Source organism: Aspergillus nomiae (assembly GCF_001204775.2).
Source record: "Aspergillus nomiae NRRL 13137 chromosome Unknown contig00256, whole genome shotgun sequence".
In the NCBI taxonomy this organism is placed as follows: Eukaryota; Fungi; Ascomycota; class Eurotiomycetes; order Eurotiales; family Aspergillaceae; genus Aspergillus; species Aspergillus nomiae.
In genome coordinates, this window is record NW_015378311.1 from 17,334 (window position 1) to 39,176 (window position 21,843).

Sequence of the window (21,843 nt, forward strand, 5' to 3'; positions counted from 1 at the left end):
TCCTTTATATAGACAACTCGACAGGCACCAGGTGGTATGGATCAGGGGGTAACGTTACGCTGGCTATGTCCGGGTGATTCCATGTATTTTTATTCACATCTGGCTAATTTGCCGCACTGCAACTAATATAATGGACAGCTCAGGGATTGGATGTTTGAGGCATGGGCGGAGCTATGAGGTTCATTGCTTGTATAATGGAAAAGGCCTTCTAGGCCAATAACAGTCCCCTTTCATCGTGCGATAGAGCAAACAGACAATGTGAGACAGTGGATACGTTCATTCTAAAGACCATTGGATGGCTGACATGCTTTTTCTACTCAGGTCCCACGGTTGTCCTGCGGCTGCGCACACATCAGATGATAAACTGCACTTGATGAATACCAGACCCAGATGGTGATAGGCAATCTGAGAGAGTCGGACGGTAGACCCAGCTGTTTAGTCTTACAAAGATCTGAGTATATTATTCAGTGATGGAATTAAGTAATCACTTCTGCACCTGCATGAAAGGAAAAAGGTATCTTGTAGAGTATGCGATTGGGGTTATCTCGTAGAACATTGTCCGTGGAATAAGAAGCAGCTTCAAACAGTCCAGCAGAACAAACATAATATACATAGGGAAACTCATATTAGAACAGCTTAGCCGATTTCGCCTCATACGGGTCGGGATCCATTGATGGAGGGGCGAGATAGACCGGGAAACTAAACTCCAATATCGTCGTCCTGAACTGTTAATAGTAAGGAACGTTAGCGCAACTCGAGCCAGGTCGTGTTCTTGTTATCCTACCTTAGAGTAGCCACATTGCAGACCTAGTCTGACTTCGAGTGTATATGTTTGGCTGATGTTGCAGGTCTCAAACGACGGCGTGAGCGTGGTTGGTAGTCGGTGTTTGTTCCAGATACTGTCCCCAATACATAATTCAGCCCCATTTAGGGCTCGATCATGGCTGACAACGTGGTGGATGTTCGACATGGTTTGTATGACCTGGAACTGTGTGTCTTTCTCGACAAGCCCAGATGCATGCGTCTCCGTTGATCCCACGAGCATGGTCTGGAAGTCATTCAACCATACGAAGCATTCTCTGTCTCCGACTTTGGTGAGCTTAATCCTCAATGGGATAGGATAGCCTAGAAGTAAGCACTGCCCGTTCAGCAGCTCGACGTCAACCTGAAATGCCAGTGGGCTGCTGGTGCTGACAGAATCGTGGCTGATGGCAAGAAGACATCTTCTTCTTAGTATGCTTTTTGGAGGGCTAAATTCATGCACGGGGTAGAATAGGATATTGCGAGTCTGCTAGAAAATACAGTGGTTAGTATGGCTTTCCTGTTCCTTTTCGCATATCCAGGCTACTCAACTAATTTCTCCACCCCTTTTAAGATACCGGTCTTTGTTATAGTGACGTCCAGGAAGTACCTGACCTCCCAGGCCGATAGGGTGTCGCCAGTCGAGGGTGGAAGCTTTCGTAGAAGATGGTGGGTTTTGTTCTTCCGGTGGAGGAACCCCGTGCATGACTGGTTTGGTTTGCTCTCATCTAGACTGATCTTATGGCATTCGGACGTTGCAGGAAACTAAATAAACCCAGAACAAGCATAAGTAAACGAGATTGAGATCTTCATGCTGCAAGGGGTCGTGGAGCCTACCGTGAGGGAGAACGGAAAGATGTGCGTCCCAGAGCCAACAGTTAGACTTCTAGAAACGGGGATCTCGGTTATCTTCTGGGGCGGGAAAACATTTTGAAAACGTTGGAATAACTATAGATGGGGATGTTAAGAGACGATTATCACTCTTGATCTTGGTAGACGTACCTGATGGGACTCAACGTATCTTCCAGAATTTAGTCGCGACGTTGCTATCCCAGACAGCTTGACTGTAATTGTTGAGATGTTCACTGGCGCCTTGTTACGGAAGATCAAGTGGCCAGACACAGTGTCTTTCTCTGTGTAGGCTCCCCATTCCTGATCGAGTCGTACTTGAAGATCCATTCCCACCTTTCAGCCAAGTCAATCGGCGATATGCTGGGCACTTGATGAGAAGAAGTCTGGAGGTTCGCACGGGTAGCCAGGGTGCTCCAGTCCGGGCAATCAGGTTATGTTCCTTGGTCTGGTTCTTGCCTTGGTAGGGCTGGGAGTCTGTACTTATGATCCTGGATAGTGATGCTTGTATTAACGGTTTACATAAATGAACACGAAGCACATATAGCATCGAACGCCGAGCTGATAGGAAATTTCCATGACCGAAGTGTTCTATTACTACACCAATATCGCATCCCCCGAGGAACTGAGGCTGCGCTCGGGGAACTAAGTAGCGAGCAGTTTCAGCCGGCGTGCAACGCTCAAAGAAATTTTCGTTTTCCATCTCTCGGTGGAAGTCTGGTGGAAAAGCCGGGGCTCGGAAAATGAAGCGTATCGCCGACTATTTTTATCTGCTTCCAGAATGATTCCCATCGCGGCCCCACTCTACCGTTGCTCGAACCCTAAATACACCCGCACCTTTGCTTAGGGAGTGTCAGTAGTAGCCCATTTCCTGGTCCTTATGGACGCTATTGTTTCGTAGAGGAAGTCCCTTCTTGGCCTAGCTTGCCTCCTGGTAAGCTGGTGCTGGAAATATAGGGAAACTCTAGAAGTTAGAACCTGTGTAAATGACACGCAGACTTGTCCGCGACTTCACAATCAAACAACCAAACCATGGAGAACCAGTTTGAGAGATCAGATCAATTGGTGTATTCCCAAGACTCTACGGAGAATAGTCCGCCACTGAGGAAAGGTCGTTCGCCTAATGTGAGTCTCAATCACAGGGGGGTAGGGTGAGGTCTGCTCGAGGATGGATTGCCTTCTGACACTCGATTGTTTCTCAGGAAAGATATGATCGTGAAGACCGACTATATCATGGAGAACACGCAGAGTCTTTGCTCCATTCGGTTCCTTTGGGCCCTCCTTATCCGGCCTACGAACCTGAATCACAACCCTTCGGCCATGGGACTCCCGAACAGCTCACTCTACGAAGCCCTAGTACGAAGACGCAATCAACTTATTCACGAACTCAGTCAGTAAGCAGAGATCCGTTTGCTTCATATCCAACCGTCGCATACTCAGACGATGCTTCAACACCGGACTCGTGGCGACAGCGACAAACTCCAGCGCCCAGTGCGCTTCGTCGATACCCTACCCGAAGAATTAACCTGGTCCAAGGTAGCGTCCTGAGCGTAGATTATCCCGTGCCCAGCGCTATTCGGAACGCTATCCAGCCAAAATACCGCGATGCTGGGGAAGGCTTCGCTGAAGAGTTTACACACCTTCGATGTAAGCATCCATGTCAAGGCAAGATGCCAAAGCTAACGGATTACAGATACAGCAGCCACCTGCGACCCTGACGAGTTCACCCTACGCAATGGTTACAACCTACGGCCTTCCATGTACAACAGGTCTACTGAATTGCTCATCGCCATTACCTATTATAACGAGGATAAGGTGCTCACGGCACGGACCCTGCACGGCGTGATGCAAAATGTTCGGGAAATCGTCAATCTCAGGAAAACAGAATTCTGGAATAAAGGAGGACCAGCCTGGCAGAAGATTGTTGTTTGTCTCGTCTTCGACGGCATTGACCCTTGCGATAAGAACACGCTTGATGTCCTGGCCACCGTGGGCGTCTACCAGGACGGAATCATGAAACACGATGTAGATGGTAGGGAGACTGTTGCTCACATTGTTCGTGACTCTTCCACATTGCAATTTACCTTCGTTATTTGCTGATGGTTGATAGTTTGAATACACAACCCAACTATCGATCACGCCTGCGCAACAGTTGGTTCGCCCTCATGGCGACGAGCCCACCAATTTGCCACCGGTTCAGACGATATTTTGCCTGAAGCAGAAAAATAGCAAAAAGATCAACTCCCACCGATGGCTATTCAATGCGTTTGGCCGACTGCTAAACCCTGAGGTCGTCATCTTGATTGACGCCGGCACCAAGCCGGGGCATAAATCTCTCCTTGCCCTTTGGGAAGCATTTTATAATAAGAAGAACCTCGGAGGAGCGTGTGGTGAGATCCATGCGCTGCTCGGCCCACGCTGGGAGAAGCTTGTGAATCCTCTAGTGGCTGCGCAGAACTTTGAATATAAGATCTCTAATATCCTAGACAAGCCTTTGGAAAGCGCCTTTGGCTATGTTAGTGTTCTCCCCGGCGCATTCTCTGCTTACCGATACCGAGCTATCATGGGTCGACCTTTAGAGCAGTACTTCCATGGGGATCATACGTTGTCTTCGAAGCTAGGCAAGAAAGGTATTGAAGGAATGAATATATTCAAGAAGAATATGTTCCTGGCTGAGGATCGTATTCTGTGTTTTGAGCTCGTCGCGAAGGCGGGCTCTCGATGGACGCTGACATATGTGAAAGCTTCAAAGGGGGAAACCGACGTGCCAGAAGGTAGGATTTGCATGTCGTCTGATACCACAATGTGCGAGTGCTGATTTTGATAGGCGCCGCTGAATTTCTCAGTCAAAGACGCCGCTGGCTCAACGGCTCATTCGCGGCAAGTTTATATTCAATCATGCATTTCAATCGCATCTATAAGAGTGGCCACAACCTGATTCGCCTCGTTGCTTTTCACGTCCAGCTACTTTACAACATCTGCCAGCTTATCATGACGTGGTTCTCCCTCGGTAGGTTAATTATATCAGACGATTGACACTATTATGAGGGCTAACGTGCTGCAGCATCCTACTGGCTGACCAATTCTGTGATTATGGATATCGTAGGAACACCAAGCGCAACTAACAAAAACAAGGGCTGGCCATTCGGCAATGACGCGACTCCTGTCGTCAACAACATCGTCAAGATCACTTATCTTGCCTTCCTCATGCTCCAGTACATCCTTGCTCTTGGCAATCGACCGAAGGGGTAAGAACTTATTCAACGGCATGCAACGGGTCTTTTAGTGTGCGAAACTAACAATAAGCCACTAGATCGAAAACCTCATATACACTATCCTTCATCTACTTCTCCGTCGTCCAACTCTACATTCTGGTTTTATCATTTTATCTTGTAGCGCAGGCATTCAGCGGTGGGAATATAGACCTCAAATTGGACGATGGGGTTGGGGGTTTCATCGGATCTTTCTTCACCTCCACCAGCGGACTCGTGTTGATCGCATTAGTGTCGACCTACGGGATCTACTTCATATCCAGCATTCTATACCTCGACCCATGGCACATGCTCACATCCTCATGGGCTTATTTTCTCGGGATGCCCTCCTCGATCAACGTCCTGATGGTCTACGCCTTCTGCAACTGGCACGACGTCTCATGGGGCACCAAGGGATCCGACCAAGCAGGCTCACTCCCATCCGCCCAGACGAAAAAGGCCGACGCAAAGACAAACTTCGTCGAAGAGCTGGACAAACCGCAAGCAGACATCGACACTCAGTTTGAGTTCACAGTCCGACGAGCTCTTTCCCCGTGGCAGCCCCCCGAGGAGAAGGAGGACGGCAACTTGGATGATTCGTATAAACGCTTTCGGACCAATCTCGTGTTACTATGGGTCTTGAGTAACGCGCTCTTGGCCCTCTGTATCAATAACGAGGGGATCAGGAATCTCTGTTTGACGGTAGGCTAAGCACAACCCTGCAGTGCGTGATATGAGCTGACGAGAATTGCTAGACTTCTTCAACGGATCGTACGGCCTGGTATTTTAAGATCATCCTCTGGCTTACCTCCGCGTTGTCGGTTTTCCGGTTTATGGGCGCTCTGTGGTTCTTGGGCAAGACGGGTGTGTTGTGTTGTTTTTCAAGACGTTGATCGGCTATTGCTGTTGAGTAGTGTGTAATATAAGTCATCTAATACGGCGGACTAAATTGAGGTTCCGGACGGTTGCAGCATTCTTTCCGACTTTTGAGCATATCTTTATAGAACTCTGCTTGGCTTTCGTTCAGACTGTCTTATATTCTTTGTCGGTTTTCGTGTATCACCGCTCCCAATAGTGTGAGCTTCATTGCACGATAGCTAGCTCCGTCCGCTGGATGTCTAGTTGGAGCACCTTGACAGCTACTTGACATGTCACTTTAACTATTCTTCACGAGGATCCCTCGGAATGACCATTTTGCAGGCTCGCGATCGAGCAAGGATATGTGGATAGAAACCGCAGTGTCAACCCAGACGAGGCATGCCTGGGGAACTATACAGCAGTAAGAGTGTCCCATCTTCGGAGGTCAGGGTACTGCTGACTTCGAGTCATTTTCAGTCATTCCAGGAGAGTCTTTCGAGAATAAAAGCGATCGACCGGTACGCTCTATATCTAAAACGAATCGAATCTCAAAGAACGATCCTGCATGATCCCTAGCCAAGATTCAGGGGCGAAATCTCCGCCAAAGGGACCTCTTTTTGGTGGCATTCGATCCGAATAGATATACCGAAATAAAAGCTGGCGAGCAAGTTGTGGGTTAGCTTTAACAGCAACTTTATACCAATACATGGAGGAAATGTAGGATATCAGATGCGGGATGTTCTCGGCCCACGGCATACTCTCGGAGCCGAGACTCGGAGCCGAGCGCTGTGCCCTAACTTCGAAGTGGTGCATGTCATTTCCGCTGATCGACGCAAGCCCTCATTTAATCCAAAAGTGAGTGCCGAAAACGTTCCCGCGCCAGAAGGGAATATGAACAGATGGCTTGCTGGGCGACAACCAGCAGGAGCCGAAGCAGCTCCGCGACCCCCGTTGGCATGACCTGAACATGTCAAGCCCATTGTTGAATATCCCGTGTGAAATTCTTCTATCGATCTGCTGCTATTTAGGGGACATTGACGATGTATTACATCTCGCACGATGCTGTAAACAATTACACGGCACTTTCGAACGACAGAGCCATCGCCTGGTGGCATTTCGATCGGTAATAGTAGGTGAAGTCGCATGCATTCGAAGTTTGTTTTCTTGCAGTCTGATGTGGGACTAGGGCAATGCCGCTCATCACCGCTACGATCTCAAGCTGTCCCCAGTTTTAAACATCTCTCAACGACTCTTTGCCGAATATAGCGCGTCCCATGGGGAACCACCTTTATCGAAACGTCCTACCCATGCGGACATCTTGAACCTCCACACCCCTGATGGTGACTCTTTACCCGAAGATGAGGTGTGGTCAATCGTGTGCCGGTGGCAGGGCCTCCGTCTCCTCTACGACCTTTACTGCAACCCCTCCATTCGGTCAAGGTATTCGCGCTCAGTCTTCCTGAATTGGCCTAATAATGAATGCTATGAGGAAGAGCATGCGCTCGTGCATGACGAGCCTCTCCTAGAACCGACCATTACACCGCATAAGGACACGGTGCCTGGAGGCTATGCCACATTGCCTAGCCTACGAAACCGAGGTTATAGACGTTTCTACCAGGCCTTAACAGCACATTGGTTCGCCGTGGAGGCATTGTGGCTGGCCAGAATATCACGTTATAAAACACCACAAGAACGAAACAACCGCTTCGTCCAGGTGAGGGGAATCTGGAGGGATAATCCGGATCGGACCCTCCAGGAGAAGCTGGACGTTCTCGAGGTATTTGACTTTGTTTGGGGCTTTCTCGGGCGGAAGATCTTCGTTGACGTCTATGGCATGCGGAGCTGGTTGGACGAGGACGGAGCAGGGCTCTATTTTGACGGTGAGCAGTCCGAAGGCGTGAACTGGGCCTTTTTTGTTCGATCTGTTACTCAATACCTTCGGCCCCCCAATATTATTGAGTTACTGCTGTCCTTGGTGTGGAACCCATCTACATCTTGGACCGTTCATCGACCCAGTTATCTTCGCACGTTGGGATTCTTTGACGAACAGGAAGGCATCTGTGAACAGCCAGGCACTCGAGAGTCACCGGACTGGCGGTGGTTGTTTCCTGGAGCCTTTCTTGAGTATGATGTACTTGCCAGTGTCATCCACAAAGTCACTTATGAAGATGGCGATGAGGCTTTGCGTGCTCTGTGGGAGTATATCTGGTGGGTGTATCGTCGTAATTATTGGGAATCCGATTCGAAGGGGGTCATAATCTTTCGAGACGAGACCAGCAGTCAAATCCTTTGGCGGATGCGAACCATGATAGTCCCGCATTTGCGGCATAGATGGTAGGAATAGTGAACAACGGTGATTAGTGTATTCCTTCGACCCCACAAAAGTACCGGCGGCTGTAAAGATTGTCCTCCAAGCGATTTCCCGCCTAACTGGAAATTGCAACCCCGTTCTTAGCAGAGTCCCACATTGTACCAAGGGACTAAATCCCTTTAGGAAAAGTCTTTGATTCTGAAAGTCTCCTCGGGTCGAAGCGGCCGGTTGGTATTCTTCGCTTTGTTTTGTCCGGCGTAGAACTCTCCTCTTCTCAGACCTGTCTCGCTGTGATAATTGATCGATTATCCAACTCTTGTCATCATGAACACGGTACGTCTTCCTCCCACCCCTGGATTCGCCTCTTGCTTTTCTTCTTTTCTCGTTTTTCTTTTCTTTTCTATCTTTCTTTCTTCGTTATTCTACTCTATTTTATTCCATTTTTATTCTTTTTGTAGAGGAATTGAACAATTGATCAATGTTCCGCACCGTTGACATGTTTCTCCTGACAGATACGATCAACCTGGTAAGTGGATACAATCGTAATCCATATTACTGATGCAAATGGCTCATCCCATTCGAATAGGATAGGCTGGGGCACTCTTTGTGCAGGTAAGGACATCGTTCCTATCATGCTGTATCACTCTAGCCTGGCTAACATATCGTTCCTTTTCCTGATGATAGCCGGTGGAGGTGCTTACTATCTGGCAAACAAATCCATCACTGCGGACAGAGAGGCTAGGCAGGACAACGCCATGAGACACAAGGCAAAAATGGCCGCCATGGAAGCAGAATACAGACAAGCAGCTGCAAAGACCGGCAGTGCCCCTTCGGCGGGTGATTCCCCATCTTCGAAGCCACAAACCACGATGCGTCAGACGAAGGACAGTGGATAATCGAGGGACATTACTCAACAAGCAATTTACCCTGGAGCGCAGCGCCTCTTCCCTGCCAAGTCATAACCGATCGCAAAGAGGCCAGCAGCTAGTCGCGAAAATGGGGTCATTAGGAATATTTTTTTCATTCTATTCTATATACTGTATAAATACGTATCCAACAGACCCCTTTTTCCTAACGCCATGTGTTCTATCCGACATAGAATCGATTGCAATTATAGAAGATTTTTCACCCACCATACCTCAGTTGTTGGTATCGACGGTTCCTGGTGCTACGCCGAGCATCTTGTAACATGGTTAGCTCACTGTCTGATTGCCTTTGATTGGAAGGGGCCGCTTTCTCACCCGTTTGATATCCCCATAGATGGCAAACTGGCCCGCAGTCATACCGGAGACCATGACCAGTCGGGCTCGAATGCCCGCATAACTACCACGGATCCCAAGTGCGGACGCGATGTTAAATAATCGACGGATAGTTCCTTCTCCGGACTGTGCTTGCGTTTTGTTGATCTGGCTGAGCATCGTGTCTGCCGGCTGTGATACAATTGCGGCCGCCACTCCTGCTACCAGGCCGGAGCCGAGATTGATCCCAGTGTGTGCCGCAGTGGATAACTTCGACCGATCAAGCGACTGATATGCCAACTCGATAGCTTTTTCATACACGACGAAAGTAGCCATCGTGTACGGAATCCTGTAGAGAGGTTATTCAGCTGGTCGTGAGGACATCATGGTTTTTGGGGAGGATGACGACGTACTGCTTCAGTAATATTGGCCCCAGGCCAGAGTATAGACCACTGACCCCTTCCTGTAATGCCATCTTCCCGAGGCCATCTACAAGGCCTCGAGCAAATGTCGGTTGAGAGACGAGCCGGATTCGAACCGCTTCAAACGGACACAGAAGTACATCCCCAAAGAACTCCGCCGTAGCAGAGGAGGTCAAATATACGGCATTCCGGTTTCTCGACGCCGCGTCCTGTCCGATGGCATCGACTGTGAGTTTCTTGAAGAATTCATATCCACCAAATTTGCAAGCTCCTTGCAAGAAGTACCCAGTAACCGTGGGGCCGAATCCAGTGGTCAAGGCCGCCGCCCCTTCCTGGACGGTTACTTGCCGTAAACTGCTCAGGATACCCTGGCGGTACAACTGAGGATTAAGCTGTATCCTTGTTTTGACACTGCTCTAATCAGTTTGCGCTTTTGGGTTAGGCAGACAAACTTACACATCAATCGGGGTGAGAACTGCGTGTGTAAACGAGCAGCAGATGCCCCCGGCCACTGCGTATCTACTGTACAGCCCAATTCTTGATCCTGTCTGCTCTCTGACTCCTGCGACTGTCTGGTGCCCATACCCCGTACTGGGGAGCGAGCTAATTTGCTGTGAGGAAGACATGATTGTGCAACTTCTGATGATTATTGGAACCGGAAAAGATATGTATCACAGTCACAGCCAACGACTATAAAGGAGATAAATACTCCTCGGCGAAAAACAGGATAAGAGATCATCGACTGACGTGCTCGAACATCTCTGACGGCCTTTGTCCTTTCTCGTATTGAATTGGTTCTGATTACGATGCAACTAACTCACGTAATTACTGGTTATATTAGGTATTGTCGAACTAGTGGATCGCAGTCTCGATGTTGATTATTTCTTCTTGTCTCCGATAGGTTGCCCCTGCATTTTGTTTCGGATCCATCAATTAAATCCATACACAGATTATCCTTCCTTCCTCGCACCGACTGACGGAAAGTAACGAGGGTTCAGGCCAGAGTGGGGGTCCAATAATAGTATGCAACTCCCTATACTTCTCGTGGCCGACCCCCACTCGACTGAAATTATCTTATCGTCGGATCCGACAGATCCGATCCATCTCCGACGGCCGTGAGTTTGGTTCCCTGCAGACCCACGTGGAGACCATCGGAGTTGACTCCTGGTAGGGCACGGCGCTTTGGAGAGAGGCTCAGATACCGCTATTTCAAACCTTCTTCCCAGTCAAATGCAGTTCTTCGGCAGTTCGATCAACCTCGGTCGTGGACATCCTGGTTAGAATTCTGCACGTCCGATTCCTTCCGAAGATTGACCGTGATTTTATTTGGTCCACGATCTTCAGCGCCACCTCATCGCGGTCACCGTTAGCCTGGAACTCATGGCCAAGGCACTCGTGTGCAGAGTTGACCGCTTTACTGTCCGTGACAGGGCGCCTGCAGGGTTCACAGCCACCTTTTACGTGACCATATTTAGAGGAATCAAAACAAATAATGACCTGCCTGAAGGGTAGCTCCAACAAAGCGTACTGGATTGTGGACCAGAACGCATCAATTAGTAACGGCATACTCCCAATGTCAGGTAGGACATTCAGGGTGGTAATTTCCTGGTGCACGCTATCCTGGCAACCAGTCTAGACGGAGTTAGCCCAAAATACTAGCCCCGATGAAAGTCTGGGTAGGGCTCCACCGGATCACTATGTAGATGACAACTTATTTTTAATTTTTTTTTTCCCTAGGATAGCGGTTGAAGTACAGGATACGGATGTTCGTTTCGGCCGGAGTTATTAATCAAGGGGGCGGCATTTTTTTTCTCTCTTCGAGTTATTTAATTATGCTTCCCCCGGTCAAGTTATGTGAAAGTATCTTTTCTAAGTGACTGTCACCCCTGAGTTCTTCTTCCTCAACCACTACATCCCCAGAATACTTTATAATCTCGACACCTGCCTGAACTCCGGTAGTTTCAGTCACGATTCCATAGAAAAACACAAAACACAGCTGGCGCTATTGTTCCTGTAATTATTCCCTCTCCCAACCTCCATTCTCTACTTCGTATGGCTCTCTCTGACTAAAGTCTCCAGGTCTTGAATCTCCCACCACTCAAGATGTTTTTCACGCGTGGAATCTCCCTGGTCAACTTCACCGTCGCCTCCTCCGCACTCGCCTTCCAGGTCTTCGTATTATATCCCTGGCACAACCAGCTAGACGACGAGTTTAAATCGTTGAAACAGGAACATCTCCGAGTGCTGCGTCGAGCCGATCAATTGGTGGCAGCACAAAAGCTATGACGGCCATATGCGAATGACCCTGAAGATATTTGAATTATTTAAGATTGCATGTATATACAGCGTGGTATTTTAGAATGGCTTTATAGCCGTGGGTTATTTTAGAGCCTTTTTTTTTCTTTCTTTTTAGCTTTTTTGTTGAAACGTGTTCGTTGGCTAAAGCACAGAGACTCTGTTTATAATACTATTGTCTAGCTCTCAGATCGCAATAGACCGTCTGGTTGAGATTCTCTTGTCGACGCTCGGGTCGATCCGTCTTGGTCAGGGACCTAGGGTGGATTTGGATCCACAGTGGCCGTCTATGATGTGCTTCCGTCTGATTCCGGTCTTGGTTTGAGATAGAAACATCTGCACATTTGTCTATAGTATACCAGATGTCTAGACTACATTCATAGAAAAGAGAATAATTAATTTACTGCGTCAAAACTGGCTTATTGATTCTGAGACGAATGGTTTCTGACCTACCATGGAGTCGGAGTCTAGAGCCGCAATACGTTGGAGATATATATTGTGCATGTATTTGCTACACGTAGGAATTACCATCAGAGCCATACTAGCTATAGCAAATCAAGAACGATAAGTAATACCCAGCTTCTTACATTTTCTTTTCTTTTTTTCTTTCTTATAAGAGTGAACCACAAAAAAAAAAAAAAGAAGACAACGTATTAAGGAGATAATATAAAAAGCAAAAATAGTCGCGCCCGGGATCGAACCGGGAACCTTGTCGGTACTACTGTAGTAGCTACAAGCTCACAAATGTGAACGACAAATCATAACCATTAGAACACGCGACTTGATTGGTTGTTAATGTCTTTTTTACTTTTATATTCCAGGGAAAAGGGAAAATAGCCTTGAGTACCTAGGTAGCCCTATCCAACTTTGGTATACCTCGACGGTTGAGTTTTGAGTGTCCGACAGACTGGACATACTGAGGTGGGAAATACGTCTGAGAAGTGTTTAATGTAAGAATATCTTCTAAGGATAGCTGTAGTTGCTGTAGCTTGTATATAGCGAGGAGTCGGAGCAAGAGCACTTTTAGTCCACCGTACATCGATCTATCTATCTGCGTATAGATCTAAGCAAATGTCGGAAAATATCAGAGGTACGATCTTTGGATTAGAATCTCTAACAATAAACCACAATGTATGGTCAAGACTAAGATGTACTCAAGACAGTTATATTTGAGGAAGCAAAGATAGTCAGAATGGGTTTCCTGTATATCTGAGGTCATAGTCAATATTCCAACAACAGCAAACAGATAATAATAGTAGCAATTCGCTTCGAATCTAAAGTTGCATCAGCGCAACTGGAGACCGAGAAGAATAGCAATACACCAAGTTAAACAGCTGGCTCACCATTAACAACGGTCCATACATTGAAATCACTACCCTTTGCTACCAGGTCCAACATCGGGAAGCATTCTTTGTGGCAGTTTGTCAAATCAATCGAGATATGCGGTGGATTCCATGGGCTGATGCAATTAAGCATAGGTCAACAAGTCCCAATCCTGCCGGAATGTCATCTGATTTGTGCTAACGGCGTTGGAATACAGCACACATAGACGAGAGCTGCCACCGGCCCTCGCAAAATGTGCCCATTTGCATGTCGTATACGTTGAACAAAATGCATGCAATCACGGGCAGACCCGACATGTTTCCGAGCAATTTCATTTTTGCTGCCAAAGCCAGTAGTGGGTTCTGAAGGAATATAAGTATGGACTCTTCATCAATGTTGATGGCTTGATTGACATACGCTTTTGTTCACAAGCCGCCCAGTTTCTTCCGTTGATCACATATGCTACCCCCGTTTAATTAGTATTCAAAAGGAAAGGAAAGAAAAGAAAAGAAGAAAAGAGAAACTGAGAAAACTCATTGGACTTCACGTACAGACGCAGTTTTGGGTCAGCTTTTCTTCCAAATCATCTCTCTGTTTTCTCAAGTCCTCGTTTTCCCTTGTCAAAGCCATGATCTGCTTTGCCGATTCGAGATCTTTCTCTTTCCAAAACTCAACTACAGCTTCCAGAACCTGAGTTTTTTTGTGACATTCAATCAAGTCTTGAACACAGCCATCAGTATAGCCCTCCCGAACAGTCATATAGACGGAACCGGGGACGACGGTGCATGGTGAATCTGCTCCATCCGATTCTACCAAGAATTCCTGGTCACTCCACCAGCACGTCCCGTCGTGACTCTTCCAGAATGTGCCCTTGCAGGTTTCGATGCGGGTACATGCGAGGGCACAGTCCTCGATCGACGGTACGCCTGCAACTTTATCGTTCCAGTGTTGAGGCTGTCTATCACAGTAGTATTGAACGAAAGTTCCCGGGGCAATCTCCGTCTCGATATTGATAGGACGGAGGCAGACTCTGCTATACTCTCGCTCCCCTATCAAGTCGGTGAGCAACGGGTCTCCGTCTGCCAAGGGTACTTGCACCGGCGGCGGTGCCTTGGGCATAGGCAGCAGAAAGAAGTGGCAACGCGACGAGAAACCTCAATACCTGATCAAGGTCAGGTATTGAATAAGTTGTCCACAGTTTTGCGCTAATCGGCAGCCAGGATTTGAAGCAGTATTTGTATCTTTTATGATACTTGGAATCTACAGTCTATGGACGGCGAAAGAATCGTGTCGTGCCTGAGGAATGCTCATGATGCTTACCATTCATTGAATAATGTCTAGACCGTCTCTTCTACTTGTATATATAAACCGCGTCCAATTGGAGCAGAGAGCAATTATGGTTACATATGACGGATGTCGGTAGGGCAAGTGAGCTACGGAACAGCTACAGGCTATACCTTCTCGGCATATACCTGCCCAAGAAGCACAAAGGCCTTGCAGCCCAGCGTCGAGATGAATAGACTGGTTTACCGAACTAAGCAAAAAGCTGACTAGTGCAAAGGCAAACCAAATAAAAAAATAGTCGCGCCCGGGATCGAACCGGGAACCTTGTCGGTACTACTGGAGTAGCTACTAGCTCACGTATGTGAACGACAAATCATAACCATTAGAACACGCGACTGCTCATGGTAAATTCTGGGTTTATAATGATACATATCTAGCAAATGTTAAGCAGTTTTCCCGAGTCGTCCTACAGACTCGGCGAAAGTATGTGCATGGTGACTACCAAAGGCCTTACATCCATTGATTGATGATCTTTCACACTTGGCGGTATGTATAGCAGTAAAGAACTGTCTACCAAGGCTGTGGATACTCTACGCCTTCAATTTATAGTGCTGAGGGTACTGGGAGAGCGCCATCTCCACATGATTGTGCTTAACGAGGCCCCACTAACCCACTACCTTTTCTTGTGCTATAGTGTTTCGGATCAGACACCGCACTAGTTATAAGAGCTCAACATAAGACAGCGTTGCCGCGTTGCACTACATAAAGGCTAGAATCCGCTTTAACGGTAACGAGAACCCGACATATTCTAAATAATCCTGTTTAAGTAGCTGAAGTAAAAATAGTCATCAAACTTTTAAGTTCCGTACTTAATTCGGGCTCCGAGCGACCCTATTGGTAGATTATCGTCCGCATCGCCACGTTCTCGTGGCGCAGACCCTGAAGATTCCCCTGAAAATGGATCCAAAATGGATCCAAAATGGATAAAAATTGATATCGGATAAGCCCTACCAGGCAGCATAGAAGCTCTGGAGATGTGCGCTATTAATACTTCGTTGCCGAGACTGGGTTCTCCTCGCTCAGCCATTAGTCGATTCTGTACTCCATTCAAACCAGCGGCTTGGCATGATCTCGTAGGTGACTTTCCTCTGCTGCTTGGCGGAAATCGGAAAACTTAGATTGTTCCATATAAGTGGAGAGGGAATTCCGATATCTGACAACTGAGCTCTTCTGTTCCGCCGTCGATATTCGCTTTCTTTACATCTATTCATTACTAGTATGGAACCTCCGTTGGTTGAGAAACGACGGCCCACGTCACACCAGGTGGTACGAATATCCGGGACAGTTTGGAATCTTGGCTGCATGCTAACACGTTCGAACAGTGTGACAACTGCCATTCTCGCAAGGTAAGAGCTAGAAAAGTGCCCCATCGTCTGGTTAGTGGTCTGTTGCTGATATCCTGTCCAGGTCCGATGTGACAGGAAGAATCCTTGCGGAAACTGCCAGGATCAAGGAACTACATGCACTCGCCACCGGAGTATGAGACGTACTATGAGGAAAATATCCCGTCAAAGTGACAGGCCAAGCAACGCAACTAAATCATCTCGAACTTCCACCCACACGGTGCCTGAGCTGGGCTCGCTCCGCGGTCTATTGGATCAGCAAACTGATGCTTTTTCGCTCCCGTCTGAGGCGGATAATGATAGTCTACCGATGGAGATGCCGGAGGTCGGACCTATACTGACTAATCGTCCACACATGGCATATGAACTCCATAATTGGATTTCTATCGTTCCCCTTACAGATGCGCAGATGGCAAGCCGGCACCGGCTGAGTCGAGTTCAGGGCCTCGCGTGGAACAGACTGCAAGTGCTGGAGTCTGCACTGTATGCCGCAAGTCAATTTACCGAAAGCATGGGCGGTTTTAAGAAACCGCTTAGTATTGATGACCAGAGTGAAGAGCAGCGGAAAATTCCGGCCCCTGAATTTCTGACATGGATGCTTAAAGGTATTCAACCCCTGGACTCTGTTATGCGGCAGTGGCTGACTCCTGGCTCGTTTGATCAAACTAGACATTGGTACTGATCTTTTCGGACCATACGTTCGGGACTACTTCCGCCACGTATCCAAGCAGAGTCTCGAGAAGATGGGAATGGCCCTGATCCGCAAAGATGCATCGCCATCGGATACAATCCTCTACACTGTCTGCGTCAACTCTATAGCGTACAAGTTTCTTACGACAGTAGTTATGACAGAAGAGCATGGGGAACTGTCCCAATGGCTATGGCACAATGCGCTACAGTACCGAGCGACAGCGCAGGCCGCATTAAGAAAAATCCCACTCGTGACTACGCCATCGCTTCCGCTTCTACAGGCAGTGCTGTGTGGTGTGAGTTTATATGAAGATCTCTACATGCCTTAGTTTCTAACCACTTTCTAGATCTTTCTATTTCAAGGATCGGGAGATACTAACTTCTGCTGGGAGTTGACTAGAACTGCCTGCCGGATCTGTACCGACATTGGCCTCAGCACCAGTGCTACAAATGGACGGGCCATTAGCGAGGAGGAGTTTTTCTGCTTTATATGGTGCTATATGCTGGACAGAAACTATGCGTGGAAGCTTGGCCGGTCTAAGGGCTTTCTGGAAGCCACCCCTGGAGGGATCTTGCACGCTTCTTCCAGGCTGAATCCACCAGTGTCAGAGCTTCTCCTTCTATATCTGGACTTGGCCCAGATCCAGGACGGAATCATACCTTTCATCAAGGACCCCTCATCAGCCGAAGGCGAGGCCGTCCCGCCCGTAACTGACTTGCGAGAGCAATTAATGCCGAGAATGGAGGATATCCGCAGTCGGATCGACAAGGTAAGTTAACTTCCCAGTCGAGATTGAATCTCATAGATGCTGACTACAAGGTTCTGGTTCAAGATTACCACACCTTCTGATCGTTGGAAAGGCTTAGATACCCACAGCGAAATTGCCGCTCTCGATTTCGCCTATCATTCGGTTATGACAACCATCCTCCATCTGATCCAACTTACCCCAGGGCAGACCCTTACTGCCAAGGATCTCTACCTGGATTCAGCACGTCAGGAGCTCTCGGCCTTAGTATCAATATGTCTATCAGCCAACAAGCAAAGCACAGTCGCCTTCCTGCATTGGTTAGTGACCTTCCTGTACACACCTCTAAGACGGGATACTAACAACTTTCAGGACCCTCCTTTACTACCCCTTGACAGCAGTCTTCGTGCTATTCTGCAATGCAGTAGTCACATCCCACATCGGCGATTTCAACCTTCTGAAGACAGTCGCAGACTGCTTGACCCAGAGCGGAACAGCCAGCGAGCACATCGCCAATCTGCAGAAACTCTTCCAGGAGTTTGTCTCGCTCTCTCAACGCTTCCTCAACGAAGAAAGCTCTACCGCACTGGCCGCCCAGACCAGTCCCGCGCAGCAGGGGACCTCTTGTCAAGATGTAATACACGACTCTAACTCGCCCCACTGGTTAAACACCAGTAGTACATGGAGCACAGGCATCCTGGCAGGCTTGGACAACCATTCTTTTGACCCGTCATTTCCTATGTTGGAACTATCGTACGGGGATTCAACCTTCTTCCTCGGCGGTGGAGCTGATATGCAGCCGTTTAGCTCTGCATGAGCTGGATTTGTTGATCTTCGGATGGAAGCATGAAGTTCCTTTCATATGTAATTCGATACCAGATACCACATTTTTATGAGACACATATTACATTGTTGTACATAATTACTGCTTACTGCACAGTCTGTATTGAAATGTTTCAGAAACAATGTCCTTTCTAAGATTATACTGAGCGGATCGATATCAGGTAATAGTACTACTCAACACCACCCTCTACAATCACTGTATATTCAACAATTTCTACTTCTTCCATGAAAGCTATGCGACTTTGTAGTCTGCTCTCTCATACCGCAGACAATTGCTCTACATGGTCTACATCAGACCCAAGGTCTTCCTAAAACACACAAATGAAAGAAGAATATTTGATAAGCACTTCTTATTCAAATGAGCGGCACGGCCAAATCACCAACAACTAACGACCATGAAATCTAAATACACCATTGTGCAACTTGTCCGAGTATCCGGAGGCAACATCACTGCACACAATCCCCTCCGCTGCTTCTATATTGGAGCTCACTTGCACACGCCCTGGGCCTGGCTGGGGGTTTGCTATTCGTGTATGTAAATTAGCTACTGATCCAAAGAGTGTCCTTGACGATATCGAGTGCTCCTCAACGTACCACGCAAAGACCGCTGTCGCAGACTCCTATGCTTCCATCTTGCTTGCAGGGCTGGCCGGAGGGGATCTACAAGTCGATTAGTACGTGACACCGAAAGGGTCTTGATATGGACAGATTGTTTGACGAACCTTAGCAGCCTGAGGGGTGGCAAGGGCAGCGCCAACGAGGGCGAGAGCGGTAAGGACGGAGAAACGCATTGTTGTAGAGGTTTGGTAACTGGAAGACTTGGATATCAAGTAATTGCTGTAGTTTGTTTTAATGAGGATATGAAGTGAGTCTCTAGAAGTTGTATTTATACCTGCTTTCTAGCTACTATAACCTGCGATTCACACCTCATGATGTATGTACTATGTACACTCGAGCACCGACGATTCTCCCCTCCACCGATCAATTACAGTAACGATAAACATTCACCTCCTCCATGCCATGTCAATCATCATCGGTGTACCGGGGATGCATCGGGAAGACTGAACGTCTAGTATAGAGCATCTGGAGTATTGTTTTTCGCGGAGCCCTAGGGCCCCGACCGTTCCCCGAAACGAGCTTGTTTGGTACTGCTTGTGGATCCGCCCGACCATACCGGCTATTTTTAGCCGGCAGGGGTTTACGAAACACTTACCTGGCAGGCGAAACCCGACCAGTCATTGCTTGGGTTTTATCAGCGAGAGCTGGATGGCGGTGTGATGTGTTCTTGTTTGAAGAATTTTCTGTCTTGCGTCTTATGTTCATTGAGACCTGGCCGAGTGTGGCTGCTCGGGCCGAGATGGCAGTTTGTGGAGAATTAGGGCTGGGAATGCGAACTATGCGTTGATCGTAGGGGGCTTCCATGTTTCGGAAGTATTGGCTGACAGGTTCAGGGGTTTGTGGCTTGCTTTCGAGGGGTTTCTGTATGGTACTAGTATACTATGCTGCTGGCGATAGCTACACGTGCTGTTTCTGTGCCTCAAGAGTTTGGGAGGAACTGATATCTGAATAAGGAACATCCGATAGAACAACGTTCAGACGAATTAATCCCCTTGGTAGCATTGACAATACCTCATGGAACTAGTTACTAGCTAACTCGAGTAGATATTCCAAACCGCGTCATTCACTGTTGCAAAAGTACACTGACAAGGTAAGGTAACCAACTGAATCAACGAGCCTCCACCAAAGCAATCGCCTTCCGAAGAACAGCCCGATCATCCTCAAAGCTGAGTCTCTCTACCGCCTCCCCCAAAGAAAAGAACGCTGGAGTAAACTCCTCCTCGCCCCAACCACCAGGAGACCCAGCACCCACCCCTCCATCCAGGGCAGCAACATACCACCAAATAATCTTAACACCATCACCATCTAACTGCCTTATGGTGACCATGAAAGGCTCAGTAAGAGCTGGGTACAAGCGAGGTATGTCTGGCACATGTTCCTGTTCGTCCCTCGGCGGCGCACGAGTATGCATCGTGACGGGATGGAGGTGTGCTTGATAGCCGGTTTCTTCGCGGACTTCGCGGAGGGCGGCCTCGTGCCGGGTTTCACCGCAGTTGCGACGTCCCTTGGCAAGGAGCCATTCGTTCTTTGCACGGTAATGGATAAGACATACGGTCTTGTTTGGGGTAGACAGGTCGAATAGAATGGCCCCGCAGCTTTCGACGAATTGGTCGGAGGTGTATTGGGTGGTGGTGTTGGGTGATGCTGCCATGAGGGGTGGGTACTGTAGGTAGGTAGTTAGTTAGTCTCAGTAGAGGATACCTGTACTAGATTATTATAATGTACTCGCTTTGGATTGGCATAGGGTAGAGTGGGCTGGAAAGGAAACTCGCTGGCATAGAGATTAGTTTGAAATATAAAGTCAGATATTTACCCCTCATTACTAAGGGTATCACGAAGTGACTTGAGTTGTCTGTCTCATATGGCGTCCTCGTAGTATACAGTTCCATGTATGATGGCGGAGATTGAATGATAAAGTCGAAGACTACGGTGTGAGCCTTTTGCTAATAGAAGAAAAAGAGATACCTAGGTCACTACATTAGTGACCTGTATCCACTTTTACTCGTCCTCTTCCGGTGGATGACCCGGTATAGCTCAATCCAGATGCTAACCAGACCAAAGACTTCGTGTTTTCATAACCAAAAACTCCTTATTCAAAGCTTACGAAGAGAGAGTATCACACTTAAAACACAAAACACCATCTCTATTTGGCAGTCTACTAACAGCTAGCCTGGTGATGGAGCTCTCTTAGAATGCAAAACTAGTAATGATAGGACAGTATTCAAACCCCAAGCAGTCACCGAGCAGAAGCACACAGCCCTGTGTGGCAGGGTTGAACTTTTGGCCATCGGGACATTGAGGACCCTTGACCAGGACACACTTGTTCAGCACCTTGTCAAACACAGTATCGGGATCATCACAAACGGGCTCCTCCACAGCCACGCAGGTGTTCTTTTCCTTCTTGAAGCACTTGCCCTCACCACAGTCTGGTTCATCTGGGGACCGGCAATCTTCCCCATCCCAGTAGGTGTCATCGGAGCATTTGGGTTCCTGCTTGCTGAAACAGTCTTTCCCTTGCAGAGTGCCATGCTCGCCACAGTCCGGCAGGTCTCCCGAGACGCATTGCCCGTTCTCCGCACGGTATCTGTCCGGGCACTCGGTCTTCTCCTTACTGCGGCATTGTTTTTCGAGCTCGCTCCACTCGTACCCTTCCTCCGTGCACTTGGGCAGCTCACGGCTGACGCAGTTCTGGTCTCTGTGGTCGGTATTATCCGGACACGTGGGGTTACCAACGACACAGTCGCCATTGAGTAGAATGCCGCTCTCACACTTTGGCTTGACGTGTGTAATGCAGTCACCATTGGCAATCATGTAGAGCCTGGCGGACATTCGAGACGGGATGACGAGACACAGCGACCTTGGAAATAACGAGTGTTGGGATCCGAACAGATGGGCTCCTGGCCCGTGAGAC

General features: G+C 48.1%; 6 protein-coding genes across 6 annotated transcripts; 2 read left to right on the plus strand and 4 right to left on the minus strand.

Annotated features, from left to right (window-relative positions):
* Positions 1-626: 626 nt before the first annotated feature.
* ANOM_007200 (uncharacterized protein) lies at positions 627-1,980 on the minus strand (the record flags this gene model as incomplete). Its single annotated transcript, XM_015552456.1, has 5 exons — positions 627-725; positions 785-1,291; positions 1,354-1,566; positions 1,639-1,749; positions 1,804-1,980. The coding sequence occupies 5 exons, from the start codon at positions 1,978-1,980 to the stop codon at positions 627-629; spliced, it is 1,107 nt and encodes a 368-aa protein (XP_015404560.1).
* A 702-nt stretch (positions 1,981-2,682) lies between these two features.
* ANOM_007201 (chitin synthase C) lies at positions 2,683-5,764 on the plus strand (the record flags this gene model as incomplete). The annotated part of the gene is made up of 8 exons (XM_015552457.1): positions 2,683-2,775; positions 2,853-3,297; positions 3,344-3,705; positions 3,761-4,424; positions 4,478-4,660; positions 4,715-4,898; positions 4,964-5,603; positions 5,657-5,764. Coding segments are annotated over 8 exons (2,679 nt in total), but the record flags the coding sequence as incomplete, so codon positions are not given.
* A 3,499-nt stretch (positions 5,765-9,263) lies between these two features.
* Positions 9,264-10,356, minus strand: ANOM_007202 (phosphate carrier protein 2; the record flags this gene model as incomplete). Its single annotated transcript, XM_015552458.1, has 3 exons — positions 9,264-9,657; positions 9,722-10,141; positions 10,187-10,356. The coding sequence occupies 3 exons, from the start codon at positions 10,354-10,356 to the stop codon at positions 9,264-9,266; spliced, it is 984 nt and encodes a 327-aa protein (XP_015404562.1).
* Positions 10,357-13,545: 3,189 nt separating this feature from the next.
* Positions 13,546-14,467, minus strand: ANOM_007203 (uncharacterized protein; the record flags this gene model as incomplete). Its single annotated transcript, XM_015552459.1, has 3 exons — positions 13,546-13,688; positions 13,766-13,810; positions 13,900-14,467. The coding sequence occupies 3 exons, from the start codon at positions 14,465-14,467 to the stop codon at positions 13,546-13,548; spliced, it is 756 nt and encodes a 251-aa protein (XP_015404563.1).
* Positions 14,468-15,910: 1,443 nt separating this feature from the next.
* On the plus strand, positions 15,911-18,288 carry ANOM_007204 (Zn(II)2Cys6 transcription factor; the record flags this gene model as incomplete). The annotated part of the gene is made up of 7 exons (XM_015552460.1): positions 15,911-15,958; positions 16,015-16,038; positions 16,100-16,640; positions 16,705-17,021; positions 17,073-17,495; positions 17,559-17,791; positions 17,844-18,288. The coding sequence occupies 7 exons, from the start codon at positions 15,911-15,913 to the stop codon at positions 18,286-18,288; spliced, it is 2,031 nt and encodes a 676-aa protein (XP_015404557.1).
* Positions 18,289-20,040: 1,752 nt separating this feature from the next.
* Positions 20,041-21,761, minus strand: ANOM_007205 (uncharacterized protein; the record flags this gene model as incomplete). The annotated part of the gene is made up of 3 exons (XM_015552461.1): positions 20,041-20,595; positions 20,658-20,703; positions 21,253-21,761. The coding sequence occupies 3 exons, from the start codon at positions 21,759-21,761 to the stop codon at positions 20,041-20,043; spliced, it is 1,110 nt and encodes a 369-aa protein (XP_015404558.1).
* Positions 21,762-21,843: the final 82 nt, after the last annotated feature.